Source organism: Engystomops pustulosus, chromosome 3 (genome assembly GCF_040894005.1).
Source record: "Engystomops pustulosus chromosome 3, aEngPut4.maternal, whole genome shotgun sequence".
NCBI classification, from domain to species: domain Eukaryota; kingdom Metazoa; phylum Chordata; class Amphibia; order Anura; family Leptodactylidae; genus Engystomops; species Engystomops pustulosus.
In genome coordinates this window covers 176,702,852-176,724,054 of record NC_092413.1, presented here as the reverse complement: position 1 = coordinate 176,724,054, position 21,203 = coordinate 176,702,852, and the positions used below count along the sequence as shown (strand labels likewise).

Below are 21,203 nucleotides of genomic sequence, written 5' to 3'. Positions count from 1 at the left end.
AGCAGCTTCTATAGCACACACAGATTATGTAGCGCTGCACAGAGTTTACCAGATCAATCCCTGTCCCCATGGGGCTCACAATCTAATCAACCTACCAATGATCAACACCTACTTTTGCTTCAAAAACTGCATTTGAAAAACTGAATGTGTGAATGCAATGAAAGAGTTTAAAAAAGAAAATCCTTTATTCCCATTTTACACGTATCAGCATAAATACAATATACATCTCCTCCGCTGCCGTCTTGATAACAGGATTTCAATGCTTGTTAAAAATCCATGATTATAACACGACTTGGCAATTACTAGAGAAGAGAAGATCTGTATCAGGCTTGTAAATCGCAGCCTTTATTTGCAGTAGGATATTGTTTTGTCTTTTCGGAGCATTGTGCACAATCCCTGGCATGACACCGCCTGGTGGTCTGTGATGATGACTTAGCACCCCCTTCTTTCCCAGGCCAAGTCCCATAGATTGCCTAGGGTGGAGCCTGCTCCCTGTTCCCTCTCCAGCTGCTTATTTCTCTCATTACAGAACACACTTCAGTCATTCTCTCAGCTGCTGCTACTCCACAAGAGGAAAATGCCTGGGGGCTATATTCAGATGCATCTCTTACTATTATTATCCAGTTATCTAATTGTCTTATCTCAGTTTACGAGAGCGACTGAGACAGAGCAGCCTGTCATTCCTACAGGTAAGTTGTGGATCCATACAAAGCCTATGTACATGCTGCTGTTACATTTCCAAGGTCACTGTGCTGCCTGCATATGCCTGGAGCTTGTCACATATGAAGAATAGGATCAATTATTAGATACATTGTGGCGAGGAATTCCTCTATAACTCTGCAGTCCTTTCTTGTATCAGTGCTATATAGGAGACTTGTGTGGGTGCAGTAGTATAGGAGACTTGTGTGGGTGCAGCAGTATAGGAGACTTGTTGTGTGGGTGCAGTAGTAAAGGAGACTTGTTGTGTGGGTGCAGTAGTATAGGAGACTTGTTGTGTGGGTGCAGTAGTATAGGAGACTTGTTGTGTGGGTGCAGTAGTATAGGAGACTTGTTGTGTGGGTGCAGTAGTATAGGAGACTTGTTGTGTGGGTGCAGTAGTATAGGAGACTTGTTGTGTGGGTGCAGTAGTATAGGAGACTTGTTGTGTGGGTGCAGTAGTATAGGAGACTTGTTGTGTGGGTGCAGTAGTATAGGAGACTTGTTGTGTGGGTGCAGTAGTATAGGAGACTTGTTGGATTTCTATGTAAGGTGTTACAGACAGTGATTCATTGAGCGTTCATAGCCTAATGGTCTCAGACATTGTGCTGTTTATTTAACACATTCCCCTGCACGTCCACACATTCTGCCCCGCTCCACCAGCACATCTAATGCTATCCATGGAACATTTCTAGGATTTTCATCCCCCAAATATGCTATAAATAATATTACTGCCCGGTTATCTATTTTAGAAAAAAATTCTTGGACATACCCTCCATAGCTGTGCTATATTTATTCTTTTAATATTCTTTTGCGAAACACTAGGTCCCTCGATAAATCACCATTTATGGGGCTTATTAGTGGCAAAAATGACAGTATCGTATATGATTTGCAGATATTGTATAATCCAGTGTATGATAGTCGAATGGGGGGGGGGGTCACTATATCGTACTGTTGTACTCCAAAAAACTCCAATTAATCTCCAAAACTACTATTTGATATCAAAATTTCTCTCTCTGCTAGAAATGGACACGTATTAAATTACATAATGAGATGTGCTGACTAGCAGGAAAAGTATGGGCCAAAGCCGACTACAATACTGAGAACACAGATTGCTTGAACAAAAAACACAAGTTACTATTTTAAAAATTATTTATAGACAACACGTAGATCCGTTTTACTTTTATATTTTTTTTAGTATAATGTTTTTAATCTTTTGCTTAATTGCCTTCTGCCCCAAATAACCAGAGAATGACTTTTTTTTTTTTTTTTTAAAAAGCTCAAAATATAGATGTTGTTCAAAACTTTGTGAAAAAGTTTTATAGTGTTTTAGAAAAAGTCAATATAATGCCAGGAGCCAATAGAAATAAGCCTACATTCTCTATTCATGTTATTCCGGAGATAGAAAATAACTTTGATTTAAATCAATATACAAGAATCATTGCTTTGTTTTAGTGGTAAACGAAGGGTTAACACAGCACCATTTGCCTCTACTATCCACTAGATGTTGGTTTTCATTGTGATATAATTGTGAGTGACAGTTCTTTATAGCCTAGATCTATGTGGGGTAGTGAATGCCTCTGTGCTGTCCTCCCTGTGACTTGCTTTCACCGCAGGGATCTTATGGCACACAATTGGCTCATGTGATCTTAAAAAAGTTGGTGGTTCTTACATGTTCTTCTTACTGGTGACTGCTGTGCACAATAGGACATTCCTAAAGGAAGCTGAAACACTGTAATGATTGACTATGTGAAATCCAGGAGGTTGTATTCGCTACTTATACATTGCCATTAATGCTCACTCTGTCCGTCTGTCTGGGATGTAATTGCAATTGAGTAATTTTTTTTTTTGCCTGTGTTAATGTTTTTAAATGGTTAAACTGATTTCTGAATAAGATCCTTGTGGGAAAAATACACAGTAAATTGCAGGAAATGCATAAGAAGCCGGCTTGGCCATTACCCTCAGCCTGTGATACAGTGTTGGCTTTGTTATAAGTGGAGAGAACGCCTGGCACTAACCATCTTTTTAGTGCAGGCACACGGTTCTAGATGTTTCCGTGTAAGGGTCTCTTTTTATGGAGATTTCATGTAGGCTCTTTCTGTAGCCAAATGTTAAATTGGCCCTGTGCACCTTTTTCTCCCTTTGTGTACTATATAACGGTCAAACAACATATCCACTCTCCTGGTATATTATTATACAGCTTGGAAGGATTTATATTTGTATGTAAATGTATGTATCAAGCCTTCATCATAGAGAATAAAGGTTCTGTCCCATGATATAAAAAAGTTGTTTTATATTCCTTAGAAACAGCAGCACCCCTTGTACACAGACTGTGCGTAGCATTGCATCGCTGCCCCATTTACATTAATGGAGATAAATTGCAGCAGCAGACACACCTTTGGACAGCAGCCACTCTGTTTCTGGTAAAGAGGCTTTTATTAAAAACATTTTGGGACGGCACCTTTAAGTTAAAGTGGAAATTTGACCTGCCCCTGTAATGGGGTTTGACCCTTTTCCTGTGAACATGAAATTTGATTCCCATGCAGACAAATTACTGTGAAATATATTCATCAGATGGCCACATGGGAGTCAAGGTATGACAGATTGAGTGCTACATGCTTCATATAATCTGTAAAATAAAATATGTGCTAACATACAGCATAATACCAATAATTGCACATATTGCATGTGAGCAAAAAAACGGCCATGTAGCAAGATCCTGGGCCAGCGTACACAATGCCTATGTGTTCTCCACGTGGAATTCCCTGCAGTCAGAAACCTCTATTGATGGCTTGTCTTCCAAGAGAACACACACTTTGGCAAGTTGGAACCCAAAGCAAAGATACCTCCTTTCACGTGGTTAGCTTTTCTTACCTAAGAGTGAATGAACATGTCTTTTACAATTGGTTGCACCAGTTCCTCCAGTCTACACAGTTGGGAGACCGTATGCACCAATTAGTTCTAAGAGGGTATCTGGTTGGAGAACCGGTTTTAGGAGATCAGTGTCTTAAAAGTCAAGGTCAAGTTCTGTCTCAAAGGCTTTTTAATGGCCCTTACAGCATCTGGCGGGTTCTTATATAATAAGTTAATTTGTGGGGTGACGGGTTTAGCAAACTGTCATTAAGCTTAAGTAGCCGGTGTAGTACAAATTGTAGCTGCCTGCAGTAACTACTAGGGGGAACCTTGGAATAGAAGATTATTGCATTAGCTGTAAATATCTTTATAGAGTTCTTTATGAAGTTCCTTTTACTAATTCCCCCAAAGCAAATAAGTTTTATGAATCCACTTTTCTTGAGATTTGCTACATCACATTCTATAATCGGACATTTGGTGCTTACAATCTGACCTGACCAGCGAGAAAGTGTTTGCAGTCATATCCTGTACTTGTGTTCTCTCACTCATTCTAGAACTCTCTGGTTCTTAGTGCAGATTTGTTGGATACTTGGAAGAAGCTCAAGCGTTGACTGTTCCCCCAGAAGTGGGATTTTCCAGGCTATTTATCCTTGTAGCTGGTATCCTTTAACCCCTTTCTGTACATGGACTGTAGCGGAGTAGAGAGAAATATTCCAATAGAGATGTAAATGTGCATTCCCATACATCTAACGCATCTGCTTTACATGTACTGCCTAATAGTCATATGATAGAGTATGAAATGTTACAGATTTTTATTTCTTCTTAGTATGGTATTTGTTTTGAAGACCCTCCAGCCCTTATAAGAATGTTGTTTAATATCCTTACATTTGAAGTAAAGGCTATTTTACCCCTAAACGACCAGGCTCTTTTTCGCTTGCATGTTTTCATTTTTCACTTCATACCTTCAAAATTCCATAACTTTTAAAAAAATTTTCCCATGTAAAGAGCTGTGTGAAGGTTGTTTTCTGCGTAACAAGTTGCACTTCATAGTGACGGTATTGAATATTCCATGCTGTGTACTGTGAAGCAGGAAAAAAATTCCAAACGCAGTGAAATTGCTGAAAAACTTATTTGCGGCATTTTCTTGTGGGCTTGGATTTTACAGCTTTCACTGTGCACCACAAATGACAAGTCTACTTTATTCTTTAGGTTGGTGTGATCACGGAGATGCCAAATTTGTATAGATTTTATTATGTTTCCACACATTTGCAAAAATTAAAACCACCTGAACGAAAAAATTCTTCATTTTGCCCTCTTCTGGAGCTAATAACTTCAGGGTATGGAGTTGTTTGTGGTGTAATTTTTTTTGTGACTTTTGATAAAGTTTTTAAAGGAAACCTACCACTTGAAGTGGCAGGTATAAGAGGGAACTACCAAGCACCAGCTCAGGGTGAGCTGGTGCCGGAGCTTATTTTTGTTAGTGTTTTAAACCGCAGTATCGTGGTTTAAAACACTTTTTAAACTGTTTGCTTCGGCGCAGGGAGGTACGCGCTCGGCGCACCATTCGCACGACCGTGCACGCAGCTACATAGGAAGTGAATGAGAGCCGCGGGCACGGTCGCGCGCATGGTGCGCCGAGCGCGTACCTCCCTGCGCCGAAGCAGCTTCGGCCATAAAGTTTAAAAAGTGTTTTAAACCGCGATACTGCAGTTTAAAACACTAACAAAAATAAGCTCCGGCAAAAGCTCACCCTGAGCTGGTGCTCGGTAGTTCCCTCTTATACCTGCCACTTCAAGTGGTAGGTTTCCTTTAATGCTATCATATTAATGACTGTACAGCCTTCTGATCACTTTTTATTGAATGTTTTGTATTTTTTTTTAAATGGGGGGGGGGGAGTGGCATTTTCAACGGGAATAACCATTATTTTTTTTTTTTTTAATTGACATTTTGGGATACGTCGATATATAATATGTTTATTATTTTTACTGTTTATTTTTATATCAGTTCTTGGGGAAACGGGGGTGATTACAATTTTTATGTTTTTTTTTCTTTTAATTTTTTTCTACTTTTCAGGCTTCCCAGGTTATTTCAACCCTATGGTGTTTGATCCTGCCATATTAAAGTATGGTAGTATATGGGGATTTTCCACATTATCTTTTACAATGTGCAAATTGCATATTGTAATAGATGGTGTATAACAAGACAGCCTCGGGTCTTTGTGGGACCTGAGGCTGTCATAGCAACAGATTGCTGATCTCGGATGAGGTCATGGGGAGCAACAATCCTAGCCAACATGCCGGGACACTGATCGCGGGTGTTACTGATGGGTGTTTGCTGCAATATGCAGCAAACGCTCTCTGGCTATGGAGAGGGCTCCGCCTGTGTGCCCGCTCCAAACGCCCACAGCCGACAATGACTTAGTAATATGTTGAGGGGTTAAGGCACTAAGCACTTAACTTCAATTTTCCAGAGGCTACAAATAAAATGACAATCCTAAAAATGAGTAATATATTGAATTTTATGGTTAGGAGAAAATGATGTGCAGCCTATAAAGTTCCATGTGTCATGGTTTATACTGTGTAGTCATGATGTTTTTTTCCAAATAAAATCCTGACTGTTGTATAAAGATAGAGTTGTAGCTTTAAAAGGAAGTTAAACTTCTACTGCTCCCCGTGCCTACAAGGCGGAATGCTGTGATTTCATGTGATCAGATACAAGGGGTAGGTTATGCAAATGTTAGTGGCTAAAGGACCTTTTGATGCCATCAGCCTGGTTACATGACATGCTGAATGTTAAGAAGGAGGCAATGCACTCTGTAGAGCAGGACACGCCCCCTCCGATGTACTACTGGATCTAGCTATATTCATGTAAGATAACAAACTTGATTTTATGGGGATGTGAGGGAAACCATTTTAGCTGATGATTGTTGATGGCATTTGCAATGTTGACTTCAGGTGAAGCCCCAGACATAGATGTGAGCTTGGTCTAAGAGGCACATAACTAACAGAACAAAATGGGTACAGTAAGGTAGCTTTCAAAAGTATTGTAAGGATGTCCATTAAATATACATTGGGACAGTATACCAACTCCACCACAGTGGCACTTCAAGGGATAGAAGGAAGGAACATGTTGTTGAGTTTTAACATCTTGTTCCTGTTTTTTTTCAAGGGAGGTACATTGCCAACAGAGGCTTCTGGCAGCGGCCTCTCTCATAATTAAGAGCAAATGGTGGTGCGTTCGTTGGAAGTGTCTGAGGTACAGCTGTTCTAGTTGCCCATGGTAACCAATCGGAGAACAGCTTTTATTTTATAACAGCTGTGGGAAAATAAAAGCTGACCTCTTGATTGGTTGCCAAGGGAAACTAGAACATTTCTGGTCTTAGATAATTCTGAAAAATCTCCCTCTATATACTAGATCCTATATACTGAAACTCTCCTGGAAACCCAAGAAATATGATCCTACATATAATACATGGTGTCTCTTTACAAGTGAATCCATTTAGATTAGTCCAGTATGCAAAAACTTTCTCAACTCTAGGCTAGAAGATTCCACAACACTTCCTCCTGATTACCATAACCAAGGATCTCATTCTTCTGGTCTCAGCTCTTGAGGAAATGATACCTTATCACGACTTTCATGGTAATGTGGAAGAATAAACAGGGATCTATCTCCATTATGTTCCTGTCTAAACAAAGCTGAAGCATTTAACCACTACAAAGACATTGACTAGCAATGTGGGCATACTGGTATGGAGGAAATTGCTGCACGATAACAACTTATTTCTCCAGTACTATATTCCTTCTACTAAATCGAAATGCAGCAGCCATTCAAATGTGCAATTGCGAGGGAGGATATTTCCAGGTTACTGGAACCACATATTTTAGCTATTGGTTCACAGTGATTTTATTTATTCCTTTTTTTGCATTCTTCCCCGTAACCATTTCCAAGCAAATATCTATATATAATATTCTTGGCTTTTAGCCTACTTAGAACTTGGCAGCAGAGACACTATATATCATGCTGTAAATAATCCTGCATTTATTACACTGAAGTCAGGGGGAAGGAAATAGCTGGACATATCTCAGAATAAAATAATGACTCCTAGGACGCACATTTTTAAAAATAATTTAATACGTTTCTAAACACTATCATATAGAACATCTAATATATTAAAGGCATATACCACCAGGATGAAGGACTGTATGCAAATGAGCCTGAGGGGCTCCAGGCTCCATATGTGTTAATGGAGCCTGGAGCCCCTCAGGCTAATTTGCATACAGTCCTTCATCCTGGTGGTAGATGTCCTTTTAAATTGTGCTGAACAAATTACATTGATATAACATATTTATATGAATTCATCATTGGTTATGAGTAGTAGTCTCATTACAGAGCGATGAAAACTGAAAATAATATGCATTGTTTTGGGCTCTTTTAGCATCTGCCTGTTACACAGACTTGTGATGTTCCTCCCTCATTATTTTCACCATGTCCTTTGTTACACAGGACAATCTGCTGCTAATAATTTAACCTCTCATATGTTGCATTGAGCCAAGACAGTTACTAGGCAGATCCAACCCTGTGCAAAAACAGATGGAGGACATTTAGAACTGTCCTCTGGATAAACTATCTGGTATTTAATTGGAGTGAAAGTATTGGTGTCTATTATTTGTAATAGTCACACAAATTTCTTGGGCCTTCATGAAAAATAAACACAGAAAACTTTAAGAAATAGTTTATGTACCTTTGTTCACATCCTACTCTGCTAGTTATTTATGTGTTGCTCCTTATGGTGGTGCAGCAGTGTAGTAGTCCCAATGGCTTCAATTGTTGAAACCTAGGGAAGGCAGGTCACCTCACATAATCCGTTATTAGACTGTATTCTCAGTTTCTTTCTGTTTATACAGATTACTCATAATTGGAAAGATAACATGGCACTATAAAAGACAAAGTGTCATGTCTTTTGTTCGCAGTGCTGGGCTATGATGAGTTGATTGGTTTGCCAACCTTTTGTTTTGTTTTCTAACCATCCCTTGCCTTCTGACTTTGTACTTTATTGCCTTCTGGTTGTGTCTTTTGATAAAATAATAATAATCTTCATTTATACAGCACCATGAAATTCTTTAGTACAAACAGTCATATGGATCAAAAGGAATGAGAGCCCTGCTCCCAAGAGCTTAGTCTATGAGGAGTGGAACATGGTATAAGAGTTTGTATAATGGTCCAGCCATTTTTATAAGGGAATGGAATAAAATTAATAAATTAAAATGCTGCTTGAACCAGTCATCAGCCGCCATCTTGTTGAAATTAAGGAAGAGAATAATCGAAGATCCCTGATGGATTGAAGAGAACGGTAGAGTAAAGGAAGGATAAGTAGGGAAGTACATTATGAAGAACTTTGTGGATCAGGGTGATTCATTTAAACTGTATTTGGAAAGGCTCAGAAATCAGTGCAGTGGCTGGCATAGACTGGAGGAATCCATATAGCATTTGATCTAAAAAACAAGCCTGGCTGCTGCACTAGTGGATTATAGAGGAGAGAGTTTAGTAAGTGGAAGACCGATTAGTAGGGAGTTACAGTAGTCTAGTCGAGAATGAATCGGAGCAGCAACTAGTGTTTAGATTTGAACCTTTCTATCAATTCCGATTTGGTCTGCCACATACTCTTAGTTTTACTCAGTAAGCTGACTCTGACTTTGGCCGTCTCTTCTCCCACTCCATCATAATAGTCAGTGTAGGGAACAATGCCCAGAAGGGGGATGTTGTCTAGGATGGTTGCCAAGTAGTGAAGGAGAAGCAAGTGATTTGTATAGGTACTCACTATCCCCCCTCCTAATTTCAAGAAAATAATGACATCCAAGTCAAAAGTCCATTTTACCACATAAGAGGGTTGAGTGTAAAATAGTGGGACCGTACTGAACATTTAATAATAATAATCTTCATATAGTGTCATCAAATTCTGCTTATAATTTAGGCTAGAATTACTACTGACCCTCTAAATGTATACAGATTAAAGACCCCCTAATAAATAGACACTATTTCTTGTTCTGCACAGATCAATTCATTTGTCCATTTCAGTTCCTCTAATACTAGGACCTTTGGAGTAGAGGGAGGAGCCATGCTTGTCTCTTGTCTTTTTTATGCTCTTCCACCTATTTCTGACCCATTCCTGCTTGGTATCACTTGCAAGTGAAGTGACCTAGAATTTATTTTTGAGTTTTGAAGTAATTTATTTTGAGTGTACATTAGTAGATTTGTAGCTAGCTGTAAGGTTCCCCTGATTATGTTGGTTTGTGTGGATGAGACGGTTGTTTCCAGTAATCACTGTGCTGCTTGTTATACTCTTAGTTTACATAATGTAAGAATAATTTGTGTAAGCCACAAATATATGACAGTCATCTGGTAACAAAATCAACTGGAAGCCGTGATGTGTGTTATGGTTGGCAAGAGGCAAGGAAGACAACAGTTCAACTAAATATTTATTTCAGATTGGTTATACTTGCTATGGAAAACAAATCCTTGTAGCCACCGATTCTCCGTCTAATCCACACAAGAATCTGTTCAAGCTCCAAACTCCAGATGTTTTCAGATGTCAGATGCTGATGTCTGTCTGTAAACTACTTTATTGCTCATTGGTTACTCGTGACTAATTATAATAAAATTGCCTCATATAATAATTAATCAGATGTATTATTGTTTAAGTGAATTTCTGCTATTTTTTTCTTATTTAGGAATATCATTAATCATTTGTTCTACGTGTCTTATTCCTGAAGAAAAATTATAGATCTTAAAGGAATATCTCAGGAAAATAAGCAAATCTATTTTAGTGATCACAAAGATATCCAGTACTGTAGATTTGGTTTCCAGATTTGGTTTTTAATCGTACAATCAGAACAACCTTTTACAGTCCATCTTCTAAAATCGCAATTGTAACTTGTGACGCTACATTCGGTAAAATGTTTCTTTTTTTGTCTCTGGAAGTTTTTTGATCAATGTAGGATGATTTATTCATTTTTACTGCTTTTACAGTAAGGAATTGTTTTCTCTGTTGGTACAGAAACCTTCTTTCCTGATTCATGTGGGATTTGGGTTAACAGGTGTCTAGCTGCTTGTGTGAACACTGCTCCAGTGCTATGAAGTGCTTTAGATCACTGTGCTCTACTCATCAGGTGGATCCAAGGGGCTGGATTCCCACCAATCACGTATTGATTTTGAATTCAAATTTGGACCCTGCACAAAAGCAGTTTTCCAGGACTTGTCCTAAAGATAGTTCCTCCATATCTGATTGATTGGGGGGGGGGGGGCGGCAACAACCTGCACCTGAAAAATCGGCAGTAAAGAGTCCACTCTGTCCTCTATGTGATGTCCAAGCCGAGTCATTACAGCTTAGCTTCCATTAAAATGAATCAGAGCTGATCTGCATTACCATGGTTTGGCCATTACAGAGTCAATGGAGCTGTACCTTCTCTTGTTTCTTTGTTGGGGGGGGGAGGACTTTTGAACCCCTCCAATATAATATTGATATCCCATTCTGTGGATACCCCTTTTAAGTTCTGAATTCTTGCTCTAAGTTGAATGCTTGTTTCAAGTTTTAGTTGTTTTAGTTATATATGTGGAATCTGGTGACCACCAATATGGTTGCCAATTCTTTGTTTCCTTTAATATTGAAAAATACTCTCTCTTTAGTCATCTGCTAAATATGTATGTTTTACATTACAGTAAAGCACAATATTAGTGATTTATATTCATGGGGAATCGCCATGCAACTTTCATCTAAAATTTGATGCTGAATTTTGCTGAATGTAGCAAAACTATATCATGGATATCTCTCCCGAAAGTACAATGAACTGAAGCCAAAAGCTGATTCACACTGCATATTCAGCATGACGACCAATGTGGTCTCACTGTAAAAGGTCAGAAAAGCTTAATATTCCCAGAATCTGTACAGTCTAAAGTTTCAGTCAAAATTCTAAAATAGATTTTTATAATTTCATAGAATCAGTTTTTACTTCATAGAATGCAACATATAGAAAATAATATGGGTTTAATTTTCTGGCTACTCTGTTGCCTTCTCTATGTACTACAGATAATATGAGTTATATGTTTTGCCTACTGTGGTAGAAAATGTAACAATGTAGTACAAAAGAAAGTGGCCCAAAAGATGTGCATGGAGTATTCCTCCATGATACTTTACACTACTGCTAGAATCCCATGGCTACTATACAAGGCAGCCCCCGGGTTACATACAAGATAGGGTCTGTAGGTTTGTTCTTAAGTTGAATTTGTATGTAAGTCGGAACTGTATATTTTATCATTGTAATCCCGGCCAGAACTTTTTTGGTCTCTGCGACAATTGGATTTTAAAAATGTTGGGTTGTCATAAGAATAAATATTAACACTAAAGCTTCATTACAGACACATTTGATAACTGTTACAGCTATTACCAATATCCAGAGGTCCGTTTGTAATTAGGGGTCGTATGTAAGTCGAGTGTTCTTAAGTAGGGGACCACCTGTATATCCAGTAGAACATATAATTACTATATTTTTTTGTGGGTTATCCATAGAAATCTTTGCTCTTGAATCACATACTGGGGAAGATTTATCAAGCTGTCTGAAAGTCAGAATATTTCTAGTTGCCCATGGCAACCAATCACAGCTCCCCTTTAAAATATTCATGAGCACTGGTAAAGTGAAAGCTGAGCTGTGATTGGTTGCCATGGGCAACTAGAAATATTCTGACTTTCTGACAGCTTGATAAATCTGCCCCACTATGTCCAGTATGTATTCCACAGTGTTGTCCTTTGTCCGCCATATTGGAAAAGCAGAGAGAGTAAAGATTTCCGTGCTTAAAGGTTTATCCATGCTCGATTTTAATGTTAGATTTTCTTGTTATTTTAAAGGGTCGAAGTCTACACAGAAAAAAAAGTTTTCTATTCTTAATTCTCAAACTCCAGCAGCAAAATTTTAATATGCATGTATCTTCTAGGCTTAATAAGGAACAGAACAGAAATGTCTGTAAATATTAGTAGTAAATTGAAGCACTTCCATCAAAATTTAGGTTGTGTGTGTAATTCTCTTCAATAATGTATGAGCCTTAGTGCACCTTTTTAAAGTCCACATTAAAATGGCTTGTTCCTGTCCTACTTTATCTACTTAATGTGTCAATTGCATTATAGGAGTCACCATCTTATACTCTTATACACCAGTCTGAACAGTATATGAACTACAACTTCATGGCTATCACCTGCATCATGCAATGCTACTCTAAGACATCATTTCAATTTGTCAGTTTTTACGTTGGTAAGCCTTGGGAGAAGTTGACCCAAGCTGTTCATTCTGTACGATTTCTTTTAACCTTTATCTATGGTGGATGTTTTTTTTTTTTTCAGATTTTGTACATCTACCACTATAAAGTAAAGCTCAGTTCACAACTGTGTTATTGGTTAACTCAGCAGCTTGACAGGTCTAGCCCATGGCTAATGTCAATAGTGCCTGGTGGACTCATTTACCTATCAGATTATATTGTTGTGTCATTTTGTCCGAAAAAAACTTGTGTACATGCTGATTTTTTTTTTTTTTTTTTTTTAATTATTAGATGTGTTGGAGGCTCTGGACATGGCTTAATCTCCTTGTACTCCTTGTGCCACCATCACGTAATAATGTGTTACTGCTAATAGTTAAAAATAATTTGCACTTGAATTAATAACGAATTGATTAAAATTAGTCCATTTTGCTTTTATGGTTCATGTCCCACCACTTTGGAATAAAGAATTTGGAGTACCCACATCTGTCCCCAATTCCTTTCATACATTGCTTGCCTTCTAACAACACATGAAGGCACTTTTACTTTCTGTAATGCAGCATCTACAGATGGTCTACTCTTATATAACCTGCCATTCCTTGCCTGATTGAATATTACATCTAATTTCCTATATCAAGACCACACACAGAGTAAGGTCAAGTGTATAAGACGGCAAATGATCTACCACTTTGTTTTCAGTAGGCTGAAATGTAAGACCCATTGTACCATCAGGTTAATATCTGGAGTCTTAGGAGATTATGAAGATATAATAAATACGATTTTGCCAAATAAGTATTTGATAGAAAATGGATTGGATTATCCAGCTCATGGGTATTACATAATATAAACCATTTAAGATGAATGTCCTAGTGCTGGTAACTTGTTCCCATCTTTCTATATAAAGTCTTGGCCTTTTAGCCCTTTTGGCCTTTGTTGTGTTTCCTGTTTGGATATGGAGTTGGTTAAACAGCTGTAGTCTGTAAATCACAGCATGGGAGGTGAACTGTGATTGATGAGTTTACTCCTTCAGGAAGCATCGTGGATCTTTCACTTTCACAGCCGAGGTGCAAAGGCCAGTTTATTGTACAGTACATTGTGGTTCTTGTCTGAAGCCAAAAGCTGCTTCTCTTTTAATTCACTATAGGACTGATGCACTCTATGTATTTTCTATCTAACTTCCCAAGCTACAATATACAAGGTGGATAAGTGGATCAGTTGTAAAAGTAAAAGCATGTTACTGACCCACATTCACCCTATGTCGGAGATTTTTCAGTGCATCTACACCAGTTTCTGACATAGAAGTACTGAAGTAAGCACATTGCAACAATTTGCGATTATAATCGTAACTACATCACCTCCTATTAAACCTCTAGATGTTTTTTGCAGGGACATGGCGGGGCGTGGTCTATATTCCCTATTAAGTTCCCTTTTTAATTCTGTTGGATCCCAAAGCACCTGAATAAACTTAATTTCACCGGCAGAGCTACAGAACAGTATTACAGTTCTAGGGAGGTCCACTGGCTTTAAATAGGACCTGTTGGGGCAATTTGGGACACTAAGAACCTGTGGTTGTTTTATAGTGTCCCAAATTGCCTTTTAGCAAGTCCCAATATGCGCTCTTTTAAAATAAATAAAAAAAAAGTTTATACTTTCCCAGTGCTCCTCGTGCCTGCATAGTTGGGCAGTACTACTCCCCGGCTTCACTGCACATGACTCGTAGTTATGAGGCTTGTGCAATGAAGCTGGGGTGTACTGCTCTGGCTTTTAGAAGAGCTGCACAGGCACAGGGAGCACAAGAGATGGGAGCAATGTGCATCATTGGACTCCTCTCTAAGTAAGTATAAAGGTGTTTTTTTTTTTTTTTTTATTGCGCCCATAGAGGAACTTTGGTAAAGAGTGATTTAGGGCACTAAACCACTGGTTCATAAGGACCTGTGGGTTTATTGTTCCTAAATCGCCCTGATGGGTTCTCTAACTTTGCTTGGGACGTACAAACGCCAAATCTGCCCTTCCCTATTGTGCATTGAAAATGATGAGTATTCTCCAAGTCCTTGTCCCTAAGGGGCCTCACAGTCTTTTCACACACACATAAACAAATATATTTGTTTATCAAGAGCTGGTGCACCTTCAAGTGTCCCACCCTGCACTTCATGGCAGATATATATAACCTGTGTCATTGTAGTTGAGAGCCTTTCTAATGTTATGTAACTTTTTTTCAACCAATGATCCCAAATGTGACTACAATAGAAAACATTAAATTAAGTTTATAGATATGTAAGAGGAATATAAGGTATTCTGAGGCTTGTGGCTCTGTATTCGTGTGAGGTATAATTAAAGTAATTTATAACTCTGCAAGGAATTGATTAGCTGCAATTCGAATAATTTCATTCCTACCCGCATCGCTGATCCTAAAATGTAATTCCAGTCACTGTAAAAATTATTCCCGGAAATTGGTTTTTGTTTCTCTTGCTGAGTTTTAAAAAAAACTTTGAGAAAATGTAACCTTTCACAGTTTGATAAGTATCACTTGTCAAAATCTATGTTTAAGTCTAATATTGTGATTTGCTTTCCTTGTAAATATTGAGGTTTCTCTATAATGGAGGCCTTTTATCTTCTTCAGTTGGAAACATGTTAGTTCTTTTAACCACGTCTTTGCCTGTGATGGGCAATCATGTCATTTCGCTATGAAGCCGGCTTCTCTGTGATTCAATTTTGCTAAGAACAAAAGTGCTTTCTGATTCCCAAATGCCTTGTGGGATGACAAGGGCATATATTGTTTTACATTTTCTTTATTTTTGTTGTTGGACAGGCCCTATGGATATTTAATACAAATTGTGTCTCACATGGATTTCCTTACACCACAACATGCATGAGTAATAATAGGAATTAATTAATATCTTATGAAATAGCTAAAAAAGTAATTTCCTGTGGCAAAGAAAAAAAAACAATGCCTCCACAAGTTGAACCAGTTTTATAAATTGTAAATCTGTCTTAATAGGCCATTAATTGCATTGTCCTGGAAGGCTGTGGGAGTTGGCATGATTAGCGTTGCTTTCCCTGGAGCTCTTTTATGTTCAGTGTGGAGAGATGTTGTAACACATCACAGTAGAATAACTTGTATATGAAGACAGGGAAAAAATGATGGCTGTTACTGACCAGGCATGAGGAGTTGTTTTAGTTAAAGGGAACCTGTTAGGATAAATAAACCACCACCAGTATGTTGTCAGACTTCAAAAATGGACCATAAAAGAGACATAATCGGGAAGGTGTTGAAGCATCATCCAGAAAATCAAATTTGAAGTGAGATCTAAAGGGCAGCACGGTGGCTTAGTGGTTAGAACTACAACCTTGCAGCGGGGGTCTAAGTTCAAGTCTCAGGGTAAACATCTGCAAAGATTTGTATGTTCTCTCCGTGTTTTTGTGGGTTTCCCCTGGGTCCTCCGGTTTCTGCCCACATTCCAAAACATACTGGTAGGTTAATTAGATTGTAAGCCCCATGTGGACAGGGACTGATCTGGCAAGCTTGTGTAGCGCTGCGTAATCTGTGTGCGCTATATATATATAAAGGAATTATTATTATCATTATTATTATTTTGTATGAATACAGTATAAAAAATAAAAAGAATAAATAAATATGCACCAGACTTTTGGAGAGGCGATTATATATGTCCCTGACCATCAATCATAGCGAAGGGGGTGTTCTGAGAAGAGGAGCTTCACTGTTGTGCTCTTTGCTCACATGACTTTGTACATCCAGTTTACATTTCACTTCAAAGTAGATTTTTTTGGAGGATGCCTCAATTTTGGGCCATTAAAGCAATATGAATGTGAATGTGTTTAAAATGCTTGAAAGTATTCTGGTGGTGGTTTATTAGTTAATTTTCTGCCAACAGGTTCCCATTAAGAGCTGTTCCAAGATGATGTGGTGTATAATGTTTAAAGTGGTGTAACCTGTATACTTTTTATTACGTTAACAAAGGAATCCTATTAATTGGAATTTTTTTTGTTTGCATCCATTTTGAGAAATTCACAAATCTTTTATATAGTTCTAGAAATCCATTGTGTTTTATGTTCTTGGCAACTGCTAGAAATATAAAATGGCAACTGCTTACTTTTTCCTAAATGCAAACTAAGCAGCAGTATTGAAATTTCTTTTTATTTCTTCATTCTTGCCCAGCCAAAGGGAATTCCTTCTAGACTACCTTGGCTCCTGCCTTTGGATAAGTTTTCTACAAATCAAGAAATAAGTAACTAAAATATTAAATAGTGCTCCATTTGCCTAGGAGAAAAATTATTGGGCAAAATTTATCAAGAATGGTATTTTAAATGAATATTTTAATTGCCCCCCTTGCTTGTGTACTGATTTATTTAGAGGCTCCAGTCTCTTAGTAAATCCAAATAAAAGGAGTTCCACTGATCTCTGCCAGGTTTGACCACTTTAGACCAAGTCAAAACTGGTTGAGAGTTCTGGCGAAATCCCTTCCGTTATCCAGGACAGGCTATAACATATTAGGTGGGCCATGGGGACTTGGTTGGGTACCCAATTCCACCCTGATTTCTCCTCAGTGTCTACATTTTCCTTATGTATACTTCTAATGGTGGGTAATAGTATAAATATTGCTGAAACTGCACTCTTTAGAAAACTGGGATATTGGTGAACATCCTGAAACATCTACCATTGTCTTTCGTGGAGACCAAAAGTTTTCAACTGATGGGAAAATCTAATAAAACCTCCTTTTACCTTTGGTTCTCTGGTGATATTGTAGGTTGTGATTTAAATGAAATTAAAACACCAAAAGCTGAAGACCACTTGGTTGGTGTAAAGACACAATTTTAACATTTTTGGATTGGTCCCAGTGTCTTTAAATCAAGTATAACCATATAAATCAAAAAGTTGCCTCTTCAGCAGAAGTGATCTATATCATAGACCATGTCCCATTAGTGCCGTTGCAAAAGTCCCTATCAATATGGTGACAGCTGCTGTACACTCCCTAACATCAAATATTTTTTTACATTGGCACTTGGAAGTGAGGTTATACAATATATCCAATAATAGCACCTCAGCTGACTGGCTCACCAAGCTTTTATTCTTTATGAGACATGTTATTTGCTTCCAAAACTAGCAGGAATGAAAATGTAATTATCTTTTCCACATGAGACCTCCCGGAACGATGACCTAAATGTTCAGGAACAAAAAAAAAATGCCACAGGACAGTAATGGATGAGGTTTATTGCGCAGGATGGGCACAACTTTCGAAATTGAAATTTTTAAAAAATATAGTATAGAAACCATTTAATCAGAATTTGACCAGTGAATAAACAATAGCATTGTTATAGTATCCTAAATTGTAATGCTAACTTTTTTTTACTGTCATATAAAAAGAAAATGAGAAGTAGAAAAAACTTAAAGCAGAAGGGGTAATGTAGTGCAACCTCTTTACATTTTGGACAGCATAGTAACTTACTGGATAGTGGGCCATTGGTAGTAACATCTATGAGGAAAGTATTTATAGAGGCATTTTATGTTGTTGAATATACAGAATTTCCTTCCTTCCCTGTTCTCCCATGATGACTTTCTTTCACTTATCCTTAACTTTGTTTGAATCTGAAATTTATTATGTTTCCTGCCAAAATTAGGGGAAAAAAATGTTTGGCATGCTCCACTATATTCTCTGTAAACTGAGATATTCTTCCTTAAAAGCATACTACAAATCTGTATAGATAAAACTGCCATACAACCTTAAATAGGTTCTCCAGGGACATACATGGTAGCCCCTATCCACAGAGGGGCTAAATGATGGTCCCACTGATCCCCAAGAATGTGGGTCCGTTGTACTCCCATCGTAGCTTCAGATAAAGGGAATGGCCACATGCAGCTGCTCTATTAATTTCTATGGAACTGACCAAGATTGCCGAGAGCCCTTTAAGGGTAAGGTCACCCATTTAGTTCTCTTTTTGTTTGTAGTTTTTGAAGCTAAAGACCAGTTTGTCTCATAAAGGTAATACATGTATTTTATTTCATTTTTTTTATCAACTCCTTGCCCCAATTGTAAGGACACTCATTGAGGGTTTTCATTGTAGTCTTTGAAGCCAATACAGGTTTGGATCATAGAGATCTTTTCATTTTATTCTTAAATTTACTCCTGGTTTTGGCATCAGCAAATTCATCAAAAACCTGAACGTGTGTCATTGCCCTCAAACTAATATTACTCTTTGTGGTTCTATTCTTTCCATTACAGAAAATCAGGTTGACCTAATTTGGATGAAACTGTGAACAAAAATATCATAATTAAGATTGATTTTTATTTTTGAAGTTTCAGAATGTTCTCTGTGTGCCAGTGACACAGTATATTGTGGTCTGACATACTTACTTAGAAGTTTATAAAAGATTTGAAGCGTTGATTTAGTTCAGATGAAAATTTGGCAAGGTCCTTTTTTTCCAAGATGATCATCTGGTATATTATTTTCAAGGGAGTAGAAATATAAAAATTTAAGTAAATGGAGACGTTCTGGGTATTTGTACAGTATTGTTTTACATTTATGTCAATCATTAAGGAATTCATTGCAGCTCTTACAATGCGGTAGTTACATTATTACTGCACATTAAAATAGTTCATTGTATATTGGGCGGACCACTTCCTATAATTTCAGTAATTATAATAAAATATTCCATAGGTCTCCCAAGAGGTATGTCCAACATGAGCCAAACAGAGCTCTGCTCTCCAGTGACCAGGGCTAATGCCGATGCATGCCTTTATGCCTAGTCATGTGCCTAGGCCCTTTCTTGGGTCAGACACTAACTTATAGAATAGCTATAGGTGGCGCTACAAAAACTCTTCTGCAGCTAACATTCATGTACATATGAAATATGTCTACACACATTCTGTATGGCAAATTAATTTGTGGTTTATGTGAAATAAGAAAATTGTGATGGCATTATACATATAGGTTTCAAGCCCGTGTGGCACACACATTTCTTATAGATCCTTCATTCATGCTCTTCATGCTCTCCGTCACTTTTTGATGCCTTTGGCAAGGTATTGAGAGTTTCTCTAGAGTTGATGCTTGTAAGAGAAAAATATTTTCTATATTATATACTGTGGTTTACTATAAAGTGACAACTTTTTATTTTCTTTTTCCTTCCACATGGAATTTTAGTGGAAACCAAAGTTGTAGCAAAGCCACACATCATTTAAGAATTGCAAAATTCTTATGAAATTAAGAGAAATTCTTAAGATATTACGAAATTTAAAGAAAGGGCTTCCCACTCTTTAACATAAATTGCCCATGCATCTTTACTGCCTTCATCGAGTTATTCAGTACTCCTGCTGCTTACTTTAGTGCTTTCTGTAAACTCTCTGTGTATCTTTGTTTACATGTCTGTGCTCTGATGTTAGGAGGGGCAGAGTTATGACTTGTCCTGCTCCCTCCCCCTCCCATCTTCCTATATCTATCAGTGAATGGTACTGCATGAGAGAAAGAGGCATAGTGGGTGACACTATTAGGATGGACTGAAGGAGTGAGAAATTGGATGTTCTGTATATACGCAGAGGGCAGCATGGTGAGAACAGAGAAAGGCTAAAGTCCTCAAAGGAGGCAAAAGGAACCGGTACATATACATGCAGAGATATGTCCAATAGAACAGATAAAGCAGTTTGTTTATGATTTACTATTGGCCTGCAGTATCACCGGGAAGCCAGATTAAAGTAAAACTTTCCATACATCTACCATATATGTACAATTAAAGTTTTAAAGGAAATTTATCAAAAACAAACCTGATAAACTATGGACACTTACTCGTAGATCCAGGCACTATGGCTGTGGTAATATTCTTATATTTGTTAGCAATGGCCTCCTTCCTTCTAAAATCAACTTTACCAGAGCCCCTCTGTGCTGTAGCTTCACAAGCTGTTACACGTTCCTCTTTCCCACCTCCTTTGCTCCCGCCCCCCCCCCCCCCCCCCCATCCTCTGCCTGCTGAGATTTCACACATTGGGGGGGAGGAGGAAGAGTTCCTGCACAGTGCAACAGTCTGTGGAGCTGCAGAAAAGATGGACTCTGTTAGTGCCCACAGAGCCCTTCTGACTTATTTGCATAATGTTTAAAGTTGATTTGAGAAAGGAGGTGGTGATGGATAACAAAGATAAGAAGATTACCACAGTCACAGGGCGCCTGGATCTATGAGTAAGTGTCCCTGGTTTATCATTCTTGATTTTGATGATAGATTTCCATCAAGGCTTGATGTATAATGTTACTTAGCATAGACCATCAATTTTTCCAGGGATACTTGCAATTTTTGAAGGAACTTGGCAGGAAGGTTGTTCTTAACATCTTGGAGAGGCAACAATGAGCTT

General features: G+C 38.0%; 1 protein-coding gene across 2 annotated transcripts in view; it reads left to right on the top strand.

Annotated features, from left to right (window-relative positions):
• Positions 1-382: 382 nt before the first annotated feature.
• The window catches only part of PLOD2 (procollagen-lysine,2-oxoglutarate 5-dioxygenase 2), a 75,363-nt gene continuing 54,542 nt past the window's right edge, over positions 383-21,203 (top strand). The window contains exon 1 of one of the 2 annotated variants that reach the window (XM_072143083.1): positions 383-689. In XM_072143083.1, the coding sequence (XP_071999184.1) occupies positions 578-689 (112 nt within the window). In that variant the 5' untranslated portion in view covers positions 383-577. The remainder of the gene's footprint in view (positions 690-21,203) is intronic. The other variant, XM_072143084.1, reaches the window with a different exon arrangement.